Below are 15458 nucleotides of genomic sequence, written 5' to 3'. Positions count from 1 at the left end.
ACCCTGTGAATTCAAGCGACGGCCCTGGAAAATGTTAATATTCATTGTATTTGTCTTTTTCAGTCCATCCCAATTTTGATGTTGCTAAATAACATGCATTATTAATATATGGATCAAAAAAGAGCAATAGGTGTCTATTCCAGCATTTCTGACTGGTCTCTGGCTCAGGAGTCTACCTGTTGGATGCAAACTATGATCGTGCTGTTCCTGATCAAAGGGCTGGCCTACAGCGAGAGGCTGAGATAGTGCTGGTTTATGTTTAACCACACTGGCTTGTAAAACAACCCTAGGACAGTGAACCTTTGGAGTTTGATATGATGTGATTACAGAATCACCCCATTGATACGTTGCCAAATTCAGCAGAATGAGTGTCTGAGTCTTCCGGGAGGTGATCTCTGAAATTGCTCAGGTAAGTTGCCTCTTTAACACCAAGTTGTGTGACACTACATTAGGAAACAAGGTAGTGGTGCTGGCATCTGGTCAAACGCTGCTAAGTCGCATGGATCTTTTGGATGTATTTAATGCTATTAATTAATAATTTGTGGACATTTGTAAGTAAACTATCTAATTTGATTCTGAGGACATGGTCAAGGGCAAGACAGAGGGGATCATCAATGAAATACACAAATTAATTTGACTAATTATGTAAATACTATAATATTTCCAGGTATTTCAAAGAAAGATTGTACAATTCCAAGATTCTACTGTGCAAACTCTATTGTGAATTTGCTTCATCAATGTTCATAATATAGAAATAACAGTTATTCACGAGTATTCGCATTCACATTGCTGTGACATTTAAACATATACAGTATATAAATTATACATGTGCACATAAGATTTTCAGTATAGTTGTAAAGAGGTCAGCTATGAAATAATGTAAGCCAAGAGCTAGTCACTGCTGATATTGCAACCCACATATGGTACTACTGCAACATATGGTATTTACTAAACTCTGCCTTACTGACTAAATGTAATCTCACAGATGGATTTTAACAGTAGTAAAAGTGTACAGTGTATATGCGTGTGGCTGAGAGGGGGGTTGAGGAGTGTTATGGTGCATATAATATCTTATAAATTTGTTTAAATATGTGTCATTGTGAGGAAGAGGGCTTCCCCAGCTGAGTCTTTGTTCCTCTTTCTTCCTTTTACCATACGTAGGTAGTTTTTCTTTGCCAGAATCGCATTTGGCTTGCTCACTGAGGGATTTGAAAGGCATTCGTAACACGTTGTCACGTGTCAACGTGAAAGGCATTTTTTGTAAAGCCACTTTGAAACAAAATGTATTGGAAAAGCACTATGCAAATAAATTGAGTTGAGTTGAATGCAGAGGCAGCAAATGTTACACTAAAGTGCAATTACAAATGTTTACTATTTTCAGCACAAATTTTGCAGTTTCTATCCAGGCCAGTATAATGGCCTTCACAAGCTTGTGTATTTAGCGTCAATCAACATCGGCTAAAAAGCAGACACAGATCCAACCATGATGAGCACACATCAAGTTATCTTGTATATGCAAATGTAACCAGGCTGTCCACAAGATCTTAGTGGATGGACAGCAGGTTAATAGAGCCTTTGCCCAACTGTCTCAAAATGCTCTCTTTAATGGTTTTGCTTATGCTCAGACATAGCAAAAGGGTATCTCACCTTTAGATTCAATGTTTGCCAACATTTGAGCATCAATAAAACCAGCTATTTGTGACCGTTAATAAAGACTTTGGTCTCCTGTACTGTATGCATTGAATAAAAGGCCACATTTGCCAACTAATAGTTTCTCACCCAGTGAGTCATCTACGAGAAGTCTTTTCAAGTCTGGATACACTCTGGTGCTTTCTGCGAGCTATCAGATTTGCAAAACATTATCAGACTTCTTGCTAAAGAGATGTGTTGCATTGTTGAGTTAAAGGAGAGAGGAAATAGAGAAAAATCAAAGAAGTACACGGACCCAGCTTGCTGTTTAAGAGGTTTTTAGACTGAAAGCAGTCAGCTCTCTGGTCTTTATTAGTATTAGTCTAGCATTAGGTAACAAGAGGGAGTTGAAGGTACTCCAGAAGATTCAACAAGGTCAATGCAAAAAATAATTTCTCAATCTTTACACAGTCTGTTCTACAGTGACACACTGTATGTATATGTTCATGCAAATGTGTCGGGAAAAAATAATAAATCTTGAATTGAGTTAATTTGTCTTATCCCATTGGCAAATTGCTTTTCTTGTTTAAAGCATAAACCTCACAAAATTTTGTTAGATTTATGCTTTAACTAGAAAATAAATAGCCATTGGAGTGATACAAATACATTTAATTCAAGATATATTTCTCTAGACCACATGAAATGGCATAATGATCACAGTTTTCTTTCCTGTAGGAGGGCTTTTCTCTTTATTTTAATAGCCAATAGGGGTTTAGTTTACTTCATAGCCATGAACCATGATTTGCTACTTGTGATTGCTAGTCGGTTATTGGGGGAAGGTCATTCACATTCTAGAGAGCATTTGGACAAAAAATTGTGTAGCGCAAGATGACTCATCAATACTTTTGGTCCATTTTTGTAAATGTAAATCTACTATCATTTATTTTGTCAACATTTAGGAGTACACAGGCATATAAAGAGCTTCAAAGATAATAAGTCTGGACAATAAGCTATTAAACTCCAATTTTGTTTTCAGGTGGTCTATAATATCGAATGCAGTTTTGCTTCTCAATTTTGTATCATCACTAATTTCATGATTGCAGGGCTCGAAGATGCTTAAGAGCTTTTGAAAACATCTGGAAGGCTTGACACCTTTGACCCAATTCTGCACTAGTGCTACTTTGTTGTCTTCAGCATCTCCCTTTGATCAAGTGAAGCTGAAAAAGACATGGGTAGACACACCACTGATGATTTTAAAGACCTGTGGCTCCGTGATTCAATCACGCTTGTTAAACAACACTCTCATCATCCGTTGTGACAGTAGACTTAAGCTTGTAGATTGTGCTTTCTATGAGTCATTGTCTTCTGATTGAAGTTCTGATTGGAGGAGAATGAATTCTTTCTACTTATAGTTGAAACAAGGTGTGAAATAGAGAGGGAAAACCTATTAAAAAAAAAACATATGTAACTTAATGATTGTCTGCTGTTCTGATTCGCTCTCTTTAGTTAATAATTACACCATGGTCCTTGACCTGTAGGTGAGAATTTCCCAGGGTTACGTCAGAAGGGGTGAGAAGGGTATAGCTGCAGACAGAGCTCCAAAAAGAGGCGAGAGCTCCAAACTGCCAACAAAGATATAGATAGCCCCTTTCCCTAACCCGTCTGTGGAGGTGTCGCCCCCTTTAGGAGTTGGCGCAACCCCTTTATGGAGAAACTAAGCCCTATTTTGTAGATTCCGCCCCATTTGGAGATCTCCAGCCTGCAGCTGTACCTACTTGGAAGGGGCGGGGTTACTCCAGAAGGGGGTTGAGCCATCTCCAAAAGGGGTCGACGCTTTACACGGTCAGAATACCTATTATGTGTATTATGTACAAAACCTGAATTAAATTTTTATGTATTTCATTTCAGACATTTAGATTCTGAAATAAAAATGTTTTTGAATAAATACCATGATTCTGTATTTGTTTCAAACAAATAACATTTTTAAGTAATCTAATTATGATTTCTATATTTTTACTCAAAATAAAAGGTTTACTATACAGTTACAGTAATACAGTATTTACGTAAAAGAGTTGTACCACCACTGACATATGTAGGTGGCACTCTTTAAGGATGAATTGCTATTTTAAAAAGTTTGTGTGTTGTGTGAAAAACAAGCCCATGGCAATGTCCATTTATTGAAAGAGAGGTGCTGTATATCTACTGTGCTCTACCTGGTCTTTTTTATTTTTACCAGACTTACACTTGTATTTAAGATATATTCTCTGAAAACAAGTCTAAAAATATTATTCCCTGTTACCTCTCAGCTAAATATATCTTGTTTAAAGGATGTTTATATATTAGTTTTTTTCTTGTAGAAAATAAGAATAAGATAAGAATAAGATAAGAATAAGATAAGAAAGTATGAACTATAGCATCAATGTTGTTTACTGTTATGAAGGTTTGTATACTTTGCAACAAAGAGTCACTGTCAGGTATGAATCGGAAAAAAAAAAATAGCCATTTTTATGAATCAGTGTTCTCAAAAGGGAATGGTCAGGACTTACTTCTACTCTCCTTACTTTTGAACCTGTCCAAAATCGTGCGAAAAATGTCTTGGCCTCTTATCGTGTTTTGAAGCAAAAGTACGCTACCTTGTCCTGTCATTGATGTGTTTGAACTTTGATTTAATTTCAGTGAGCACCCCTAATTTTGCTGATTTATTGCTGATAATTACTCACAATGGAAACTAATCAAAAATGTGGGGATGGACTGACTGGCACGCAGAAAGAGACTACGCTGCGCGCTCTGATCCAGCGTACAGGATATCAAGTATACCAGGTATGAGTCACCAAACTGCCCTACAAAGGCAAAAAACAAAAACAAAAAAGCAGTAACTATGCTGACACTGAGAAAAATGGCTCCAGCATTTGGTGATTGTCCATCCAAATGTATTGTTCATGCACACATGGAAATGCACAGATTAATGCATGCAGCACTAAAAAAATATATATTTTTAGCCTATGTATTACAGTACCTCAAACATCTGTAAGAACTGTGGTTTGCACTGGTTTTAATGTGGAGTTTGTAGTCACTGCAATTTGCACATGCAATTTTCTGTGAAGCTGAGCATAATTGAGCCAAATCTGTCTGCCTTGTTCTAATTCATAGTCTAAGGCACATGTTTATGATCATTCCTGCTTTTCAACAAAATGTGTAGATACTCTGTTTTGCCTCTGATGCAGCACCGCCTCATGGACAGGTGCTGCAGTGGAGATAGGGGAGAGGAACATTTTAAGATCAGTTACCTGAATCAATTTTCATTTCAGCATTTTCTTGGTGGCAAAAGAATAGTTAATCCAAAACTGAACATTTTGTCATCATTTACTCACCCTCATGACATTCCAAATTTGTATGATTTATTTGTTTTTTTCTTGCATGGGACAGAAAAGAAACAATACCGTTTGGTGTCAGTGATATCACTGGTCCGTAAAATTAATTTCTTCAATGTTTTTAGTAATGGGGATCTTCTATAATTTTTTAGTTGTCTGTTTGCAGCAGCTTTAAGTCTGTAGTATTGTGGCACCTGGCTTTGGTGAAAATGGAAAAACAGAAATTCCTTTCCGTCTGTGAAATTATCAAAAAGAAGCATATGTTGGTGTTTTAAAAAAGTAAAAGGATCTGTCCTAAAATCCTAGAGGTCCATAATAATTCATCATATACTTTATGGTTATATATGATATAATGTTATATATTAGAGAGCTTTGATTTTCCATCATAGTTGTTGTTTTCTCCACAGGAAAATGGACAGAGGAGATATGGTGGTCCACCTCCTGGCTGGGAAGGCCCTCCTCCAGAGAGAGGCAGTGAGATTTTTGTGGGAAAGCTTCCTCGAGACCTCTTTGAGGATGAACTGGTGCCACTCTGTGAAAAAGTAAGGGGAAAACTGGTTGAAAAAATAACTAAATAAATAGCTAAATAAATAACAAATATTCAAATATTATGATCAAGATATTTAAGTGTGGCTGTAACTTTAAAAATGCAATGCTTACCTGCTTTTGCAGTTCGGCAAAATTTACGAAATACGGATGATGATGGATTTCAATGGCAACAATCGAGGCTATGCATTTGTTACCTTCTCCACAAAACAAGAGGCTAAGAATGCCATGAAACAGCTCAACAACTATGAAATCAGGTGAGTGGACTCTGGACATCTAGTGGACAAAGTGTTTTACAACAAAGCATAATTTGACAATTCACACAACAATTCTCACTCCACGACACAGGAATGGGAGACTTCTGGGTGTGTGTGCAAGTGTTGACAACTGCCGTCTGTTTGTGGGCGGCATCCCAAAAACCAAAAAGAGGGAAGAGATCCTGGCAGAGATGAAAAAGGTGACAGATGGTGTGGTGGATGTAATAGTTTATCCAAGTGCTGCTGACAAGACCAAGAACCGAGGCTTTGCATTCGTGGAGTATGAAAGCCACCGAGCTGCAGCTATGGCCAGGAGGAAACTACTACCAGGTAAAAGCCAATTAAACAATATAATCATAAGTTAAGTTTCCTGCTGAAAAAATAATATAGCTTAAACCAGCCTAAACCAGTGTGACGAAAAGGAGGGCAGGGCCGGGCCGTGAGTGCACACGGCCGGTCTCCAATCGGGCTAATCAGCCGAGAAAAGGGATAAAGCCGAGCCGGATGCGACAGTTCAAGAGAGAGAGAGCCACACGCAGCTGCCGTGTGTGTTTATGTTTGTGTCTTTTAAGTTTTCATTAAGCATTATTTTGACTGTTCAGCCAGTTCCCGCCTCCTCCTTGCCCATTTTAAACCCTGTTGCATTGGTGCCGAAACCCGGAAAGGAGGAGGGATGTGCTGTCGTGGAGTCCTTGCCACTGCCATCCGCCGAAAGGAGCAGCCGCTGCCATCTGCCAGGGGACGGAGTCACCGCTGCAGGCCGCCTGGACGCGGAGGAATGGCCGCCGTCTGCCAGGGGCAGAGGGGCTCGCTACCAGCCACCAGAACGTAGAGGGGCATTCCATCCACCAGGGTTCGGAGGACTCGCTGCTGTCCGCCCAGGGAGGAGCGGCTGTCGTCCACCAGAAAGTGGAGGAGTGGTCGAGGACCAGGCGACGGCGTGTCGCACGGCCGGCCCCCAATCGGAGAGAGAGCCACATGCAGCTGCCGTGTGTGTTTATATTTGTGTCTTTTTACGTTTTCATTAAACATTATTTTGACTGTTCAGCTGGTTCCCGCCTCCTCCTTGCCCATTTTAAACCCTGTTGCAACCAGGTGTTGAGGTGGTCTTCCAGCTTGGTCAAGCTAGATAGTCTATTTTAATGGTTTTAGAGGTGTTTTGGGTACTTTTCAGCTGGCCAGCCAGCTAAATGCCAGTTTGGTCAGGCTGGAAGACCAGCTTAACCTTGTGTGACCCCGCATCCTTCTGCGCGGACATTGTTTTTTGGCTTTGCTATAAGCAACGCATAATTTAAATTCATTTAACTGACTGATCTCAGTTCAGGAGACTTTGGGCTCTCAGTAAAGGGTTACATTTTCGAATTAAAGAGTCATGTGACAAAACAACATGGCGCTAATCACAGCAAAGTTTGTCTTTGGGAGAAAAGCCAACAAAACTACATCTGGTATGAAACCTAATTAAGCTTTTACACTGAAACCTATTTAAATCAAAAGAGCAGAGTCTCTACTTCCGATAAGTCATTTAAAATATTTTAGTGATTTATCGCGAAATGGCTCGCTGTTAAACACAATGACCACTATAGTGGACAATAGCGCTAGTTTTTCATTAGAAATCCTATATTTACTGTGCAATTTCACACTGAGAATCTTTTATTTTTTTTGCTTTCAGAGGCTTTATGTGAGTGTAGTGCAGACAGACAGCACACTGGAGGTTCAGTCATTCACTAAATAGGGAGCAAGGGAGAATCCTATAGATTTCCTATGCAGCTAAGTGCATTCACTCCTAAAATATGACCAAAAGTTTAGTTTCAGGCTGCAGATGATATATGACCCCTCAACATGTTTGGCAGACATGGGACCATGGTAGTCAGTACTTAGATTCAGAATTTATAATGTAAAATCTTATTTTAACATGGTTGGCAGTGACTGGACAATGCTGGCCATTACTTTGCATAAAGTTGACTCTACAGGAACAGATGCCAATAGTTTTCAAATACCATCCTTAGCTCTGCATAAAATGTATAGATGTTTTTCAAGGTGATCACATCAGTTCCCAGTGCCAGACATGATATTATAATTAGAGGTTTTATTGATTGCCCTCAGGCTGAACTCATGTTGAGTCTAAAGATGATTTTTTCATTGCCCAAAGCAGATGACTCAGAGAGTAAAGACTATTCACTAACACTGCTTTCTCTTTTTCCCTTTCCAGGGAGAATTCAGCTCTGGGGTCACGCTATTGCAGTTGACTGGGCTGAACCTGAAGTAGAAGTAGATGAAGACACCATGGCCACAGTGAAAATCCTCTATGTTCGTAATCTGATGTTGGCCACCACAGAGGAGACCATTGAGAAAGAGTTCAACAGTGTCAAACCTGGTGAGCTTGCAAAATAGATTTGATTTATACAGAAGAAAGTGTGAGTGCTGCTTGCCCATGCAAAACTCACTGTCACGATGCTCTCTGTCTGCTGTGTAGAGTGTTTTTAGCCCCCTGCTTTGTGGTTGCCAGGGCATTGCTAGGTGGTGGGATTTCTTTGGCCGTTTTATCATTCACCAGGCAAAAATGTTAGGTTTGATCATATGGGAAAGCAATATCACACCTCAACAAGCCACATGATTTGAGGCATCATTCGTGTCCGTAGCACAAATGATGCCAGATGAGTTTAAAGAAGCATTCAATGGATAGGAGCATTTAATATGGGTTTTGAACATGTGGAAAGAGCAGGTCAATTTGAAATGGACTGAACTGGACCGCCTCTCTGAAATTCTCATTTGTCAGTGGATACCTAAGTTGTTGCAGCCAAAGTTTTCTCAACTCGCATGATGTAGTGTCACTTTGATAAAACCTTGCCTTTTTACTCTAAACCATTGGTTAGGATAAGTATGAGTATTAGCAATAGTGATGATTGCCTCAGCAAACACCACTAATTACCTATTTCTGAGTCTGCAGGAATCCATTTATGGCTTTGTGGGATCTGATTGCAATAATTAGAGATGTATGCTTATCCACAGGTTCTGTTGAAAGGGTGAAGAAGATCAGAGATTACGCTTTTGTTCATTTCTCACAGAGAGAAGATGCCGTCAACAGCATGAACGCATTGAATGGAAAGGCAAGGCAGCTCACTTCCTGATCTAAGCTTAGTTTAACCATTTCAAAAATTACAAAATATTGCTGGATTAAAAACATTGACTTCCCTCCAGGTCATTGATGGTTCTCCCATTGAAGTCACGCTAGCCAAACCTGTGGATAAGGACAGTTATGTTCGGTATACCCGAGGCACAGGGGGTCGTGGAGGTACTCTGCTCCAAGGAGACTATGCTTACACAGTGGGGCAGATGTACGACCCTTCAGCTGCCTACCTGGGTGCACCCATATTCTACGCTCCCCATGCATACGCCACTATCCCAAATCAATTCCGCTTCCCCACTACCAAAGGGCACATAAGTGCCAGGGGGCTGGTGCACACGCCCTCTGTTAGAGGTGGGTAATTCTTATCAATCTGCCTTCTGATACAGATGTTTGAAGGTGTGGTAGTAAAAGATGCTGTTGTGGTCCAAGGCACTCTTCGTCCCTGATGAAGTCTTTGTAAGCCACAACGTATCAGTTTGTGGTAAGTTTAAATCCAATAGCCATGACATAACAAAGGCTTTTAAAAAAATTAAACCCTACTCTTAGTGCCTTGGACCACTACAGCATCTGAACAGAATATCCCTTATCCAGTGGGAATTATTATACACCCAAGTAACACTCTTTGCATGCTGTGTTTGAGTGTGGTAGTAAAAATCAAAACATTAATTCCAAAGACAATCCTAATCTGAAACTGTTCAAATCATGCTTGTGAAATCTTTTGTGGAACACTGCATTATAACTATTGTTAACAATGGATTAAAGTACTTAAAAAATCATTATTCACTCATCTGGCCAATAATTCAGAATCTGCTTTCATACAACCAAATGATTCACTTGTCTAAAAAAAATCAAACAAAAACAAAAATGAATGCAGATAAGTTCAGTCTACAATTGTTTAAGGTGATGTGTGTAATTTTATTTTATTTTATTTTATGTCAAAATACTTTTTCTATTCCAGTTTAACATGCAGACAGCTATAAATACTGGTAAGCCATTTGTAGGTTGAACATCCCAACACAGCAACATTGGCTCAACCAATGGTGTGAATTGGGGTGGGAATATTTGTTTGTCCGATCAAAGGCATGTGGAGCAGAAATTACACACTTCACCTTTAAAAGAGACAGAGGGCAAATGACTTGGTAATGCAGTACATTTGCATAATGCCAACATCTTTAATATATTTAATTTCATCAGTTCTAACATACTGTATGACATTTGCACCTACATTTGCATGTGAACAAAACAAAACCAGAATGTATTCTGTTATATTATCCTTGATTGTTTGCTTGTCCTATCTAGCATTTGAATAAGTTGTCCATGCCTGCATATTACAGTCCAGTGATATTAACATCATATTCTCAATGGATGGGGTGAAAAAAAATCTAATCTATCCAATCAAATATAAAAGTAATGATGACAAAATCGGAGACACTGTGAACATCTGTAATGTGCCAGCTTGGAATACGTCTATGATCAGTTTCTCTGTGTCTTGATTGAAACCTGGGTGATTTCTGGTGATTTGATTTGCCTTAATGCCTTCTTGCATTCCTAGAAATTTACATGAATGTACCTGTAGGGGCAGCGGGCGTACGTGGTTTGGGTGGGCGAGGATACCTCGCCTATGCAGGTGTGGGTCGTGGCTGCACCACGTACCAACTTAAGACAGACAAACATCTCGACGACAAACTCTATGACCTTCTTCCCGGTATGGAGCTCACACCCATGAACCCTGTCACCCTGAAGCCCCAAGGCATCAAACATGCCCCACAGGTAAACTCTTTCTTCCACTTTCTGAAGAGCCCACTTATGGATTTTAAAGGACAACTTTAAAGGTGCAATATGTAACAAAGCCTGTAGACTGATTTTTATGCGAAGGGAGCGGGTCGTTTTTGCCAGGAAAATCCAAAGGATGTGAGGTTTATCTGCGCTCCCGAGAGCCTTGCCTCAGACAGTAATAGCTTCTCTTCCGCTATTCAACAGCGACAACAAACTGCAACACTAGGTAACGTTATCTTCGAGATGGAATCCGGCAAACGTCTGGCTACCAGCACAACACCGACTCCTACACAAAATCCAAGTAAGCCAAAAAAAAAAAAAAAAAAACATTTATCTACTGAATCCAATCTTGCTAAGCGGTAACGTGATCATGGTCGAGCGAAAACTAGAGTGAACATCGGCAGGGCATTTGATTCCTAGAGGGACCTTCGTTCGGTTTTGGGGATCAAAACAGACCCTGAATTGGCATTCTTCTTATTGGACAGGTAAGCTTACATAACTGCAAAGCATGTGAAATATAGTGCCATAAGGATTGATTAGTAATTTTAGCTAACTTGATCTTGCCTGCTAACGCTGACGAATTGCAAGCTACCTTGCTTCCTAACTTTCAAATAATTTAAACGATCTTCTCTTTATACTAAAAGTCAGGTATGCTGATACACAGTAACTGACATAAACAATGTTAATCTGTAATAATTCAGCCAGGTAAACTACAATAACACATTAAATGAATGCTAGACAATGTTCAAGATAATGCAGAAAGACCCATTCATTAGTGTAACGTAACTTGGTTATACAGAAAATATATACATTCTATTATTATAAAACAATAGCGCATCAATATATCACAATGACAGTTCAATACTGAATTGTGTCAACATATTTATAATATACAGTCTATTTTATAAACAGCTACTGTCATCATCCACCAAATTTAGCTTACAGCTATTGATAAAGCTGGCTAGCTAGCTAACGCCGACATAGGCTATCATATAAATGCAGTCAATGTATCATGCAAAGAAAAGTGATTACTTCAAACTACAGTCTCGAATAGTCAGACCTATATCCACACTTTGTTTTAGCCCTGTTCCAGCACTGGAGAGTCAAATATAATATACAGTCTCAAAGTTTGTAGTAAAACAATCATAACTGTGTAATTTTAATTATGCTACCTCATCTGTCAGCATGATGCCGGTGAATCACGTTCAGCCTCTTTGTACGTTACGTCATTGTTTTGGTTGATGCTCGCTCGCACGCATCCCTATGGAGTGTGTGCACGAGCGCGAGCACGAGCAACAGGTAGCTGGCTGCAGTTCACTTAACGGCCACAGGTGTCATTAATAACAAGGGTTTCTGAATCTTACATACTGCACCTTTAATGAGGGGCATTTCTCTAATTTCTTTTGGCACTTACAAAAGTGTTCAAAAGAGGAATGCATTTTCTGTCTTGCAGATCTTGGAGGACATTTGCCAAAAGAATAACTGGGGGCAACCTGTTTACCAGCTTCACTCTGCTATTGGACCAGATCAGAGGCAACTTTTCCTTTACAAAGTCATCATCCCTGCTCTAGCTACACAGTATCCAAATATGTATGCCACAAACTCTATTCCAGCCATATTCATAAAGCAAAAGCACAAATTACTTACATTAGCTATGGTTATTTAGCAACATCCAGTGAGTCATCTACCTAGCTCTTTTGGGCATTATAGGCAGGCATACTTCATTTTGGCCAACAATTAGTTGCAAAATGTAATTTTTAAAAAAATATTTTTTATTGATAAGGCCATAATGTGTTTCAGCAAACAATGCAAAAACTGTCCATCCAAAATAGTAGACAGATGTGAATGAAATGTCTATTATAAATAATGTAGTCTGTTTGTTTATTTAGTACTGAAACTATTAATATTGCTCATATTTAAGTATTAATCTCCAGAGCATAACTCTGTATAACTATTTTAGGACAGTATGTATCGAAGGGCTTGTCCCTTTATTTTAAATAGCCAGGATTTTTAGTTTAAGCCACAGCTGTGAATTTACTACTTGCTATTGCTAGACAGTGGCAGATGGCAATAGGGGAGGGACATTCTCATTCTATGTAACATTTGATTGGACAAAAAATTTAAATATGCCCTTGAGCGCAAAATGAGTCTTCAATATTATGTATTTTCGCAAAGGACTGTAAACCTCAAATGTGTAAATTGGTTAAAAGTTAAAGGTGCACTCAGTAATTTTTACCTCATTAAAAAAGTTGTAAATAAAGGGTTAGTTCACCCAAAAATGAAATTTATCTCATCATTTACTCACCCTTATGCCATCCCAGATGTGTATGACTTTCTTCTACAGAACACAAATTACGATTTCTGGAATATGTCAGCTTTGTAGATCCTCACAATGCAACTGAATGGTGGCCAGGACTCTGAAGGTCCAAATATCACATAAATGCATTATATAAGTGGTTTAATCAATATATTTTGAAGCAATCCAATCGGCTTTGGGTGAGAACAAATTAAAATATAACTCCTTTTTCACTGAACATCTTGCCATCACAGTCTCTAGGCAGGCATGATCATGAATTCAAGCTTGATTACCCTTCCTAGTGCTTAACGCATGTGCAGAGCGCTAGATGACACTAATGGAAGTGTAATCAAGCTTAAAATCAGGATCGCCAAGGAGATTGCTGTCAAGATTTAGGGGCCGTTTACACGACAATGTTTTCAACTAAAAACGGAAAACTTTTTACGCGTTTTGGGGCCTGAAAACGCAAACTTTTGAAAACGGGTTCAAAGTGCAAGTTTTTGAAAACAGTGCCGTTATCGTCTCCGTGTAAACATACAAAAACGTGAATTTGTGAAAACGATGACATCATGCGCACGCGTATTACGTGTTATATAAAGAATGATGGATTGATAGGCATCAATTTAAGATGTATAATTATCAATATGAGTACTGGTGTCTGTGAAAATAACAATAATCAAATTTTTTTTATTTTTTTTTTGTATGGAATGTGAACATTGTACAGTAGGCAGAACCTGCAATTTGAAAATCTTGAAAATAATGTATGGATTCAGAGGGGAAAATGTATTTGTATTTTAAATGTTATTTATTTATTTATTTATTTAATTTTATTTGATGTACCTTTACCCTACAATTCATTCACCCACCGCTTATGTATATAGCCTATAGACAGAGATGTGATGCCATGTACAGTATTCAATGATATGCTTAGAATATGAAAACATGAGGCAGTGAAAATGCATGTTAGATCCAGTGTACACAAGACCTCTCTCTCCGTCAGAAGATATCCATATATCAGAGTTCTGTCTGATATCCAAAGCCAGTCAACATCAACAGCTTGTTATGTTAACTTACTCTCCTACCAGCCCAAGAGTCAGCAGGGGGAGTACAGAAGAAGGCAGGAGATGAAGTGATGGTAAAAATGAGCAGTTTATTGAATAATCTTGAGAGTTCAGTCTATAGGCATGCGTGCGAGTACTTCAAAACAACGCGCGAGACATTCAAAACTACAATGGCGGACTACAGGACTGTGTTTGTGCTGCTCAAGGTTTTGAGTTTATTTACACTTCTCCAGCAAAGTAATTGTAGTAATAAAGCAATCTCATCGTCCGTCCAGACAAAATTGCTCGATGCTTTCGCCATCTTCATTGTTTGCATTCACCGCTCTGTGGAAGAATTCTTATGTGCGCAGGATCCATGTAAATGGTGATCGTTTTGATAATGTTGTCATCTGTACGCAAAACTTTTCAAAAACGCAAAGGAAAAACGTTTTCCGTTTTTAGTACATCGTTGTCGTGTAAAAGGAATTACAATTTTTCAATTGTTTAGTGAAAAAGGAATTACATTTTGGTCTGTTCTCACCCAAAACCAATTGGATCGCTTCAGAAGACATTGATTAAACCACTGGAGTCTTATGGATTACTTTTATGTTTCCTTTATGTGATATTTAGACATTCAGAGTCCTGGCCACCATTCAAATGCAGTGAATGGACCTACAGAGCTGAAATATTCTTCTAAAAATCGTTTTTGTTCTGCAGAAGAAAGAAAGTCATACGCATCGGGGATGGCATGAGGGTGAGTAAATGATGAGAGAATTTTCATTTTTGGGTGAACTATCCCTTTAAGAAATAAATTATAATTTTGAAACATACAGTATGTATAAAATCATGAGCACTCACATTTTAGTTGGGTTTATAGGGGCAGTGGTGGCTCAGTGGTTAAGGCTCTGGGTTACTAATCAGAAGGTTGGGGGTTCAAGCCCCAGCACTGCCAAGATGCCACTGTTGCACCCTTGAGCAAGGCCCTTGACCCTATCTGCTCCAGGGGTGCTGTATCATGGCTGACCCTGCACTCTGACCCCAGCTTAGCTGGGATATGTGAAAAAAAAAGAATTTCACTGTATATGTGTAAATGTATAATGTGATAAATAAATACAATTATTAATTATGAGTTGAAGAATCCAGTCATATCATTAACATCATAAAAGCTGTTTAAATCTACATAGAGAGGGTCCCCTCATGGGGGCTGCCATGTTATGATCACATGACCATACTACTCGCTTAATCTCAGTTACCACCCTGTTGTGTTAGACACTTTCACTCATGGTTTAAATCAATCATTGCTGACTGTGAAAAGTGAATTTGTTCAATGGTAACTAAAACTTTTGCATTTGAATGATGCTGCATCCACGCCCCTAGGTGTCAAGTCCAAGGTCCAAGACGAAATGGGGGAAAAAC

The 15458-nt window shown here is 38.9% G+C and overlaps 1 protein-coding gene across 10 annotated transcripts in view; it reads left to right on the top strand.

The window, feature by feature from the left end:
• The first annotated feature begins 289 nt into the window (after nt 1-289).
• Nucleotides 290-15458, top strand: part of a1cf (apobec1 complementation factor) — a 259844-nt gene continuing 244675 nt past the window's right edge. For 3 of the 10 annotated variants that reach the window (XR_007894851.1, XM_051673745.1, XM_051673743.1), the window contains exons 1-9: nt 3782-4449; nt 5408-5542; nt 5673-5803; nt 5895-6133; nt 8013-8177; nt 8813-8910; nt 9002-9281; nt 10483-10700; nt 12160-12296. Coding sequence is in view for 9 of the 10 variants with exons in the window: in XM_051673745.1 (XP_051529705.1) it covers nt 4351-4449; nt 5408-5542; nt 5673-5803; nt 5895-6133; nt 8013-8177; nt 8813-8910; nt 9002-9281; nt 10483-10700; nt 12160-12296 (1502 nt within the window). In the remaining variant the exon portion in view is untranslated. Of the gene's footprint in view, nt 410-462; nt 552-3781; nt 4450-5407; nt 5543-5672; nt 5804-5894; nt 6134-8012; nt 8178-8812; nt 8911-9001; nt 9282-10482; nt 10701-12159; nt 12297-15458 lie in introns of those variants that run through there. The other 7 variants (XM_051673748.1, XM_051673747.1, XM_051673740.1 and 4 more) reach the window with 6 other exon arrangements.

Source organism: Myxocyprinus asiaticus, chromosome 36 (assembly GCF_019703515.2).
Source record: "Myxocyprinus asiaticus isolate MX2 ecotype Aquarium Trade chromosome 36, UBuf_Myxa_2, whole genome shotgun sequence".
Classification (NCBI taxonomy): domain Eukaryota; kingdom Metazoa; phylum Chordata; class Actinopteri; order Cypriniformes; family Catostomidae; genus Myxocyprinus; species Myxocyprinus asiaticus.
This window is presented reverse-complemented; position numbering and strand designations above follow the sequence as displayed.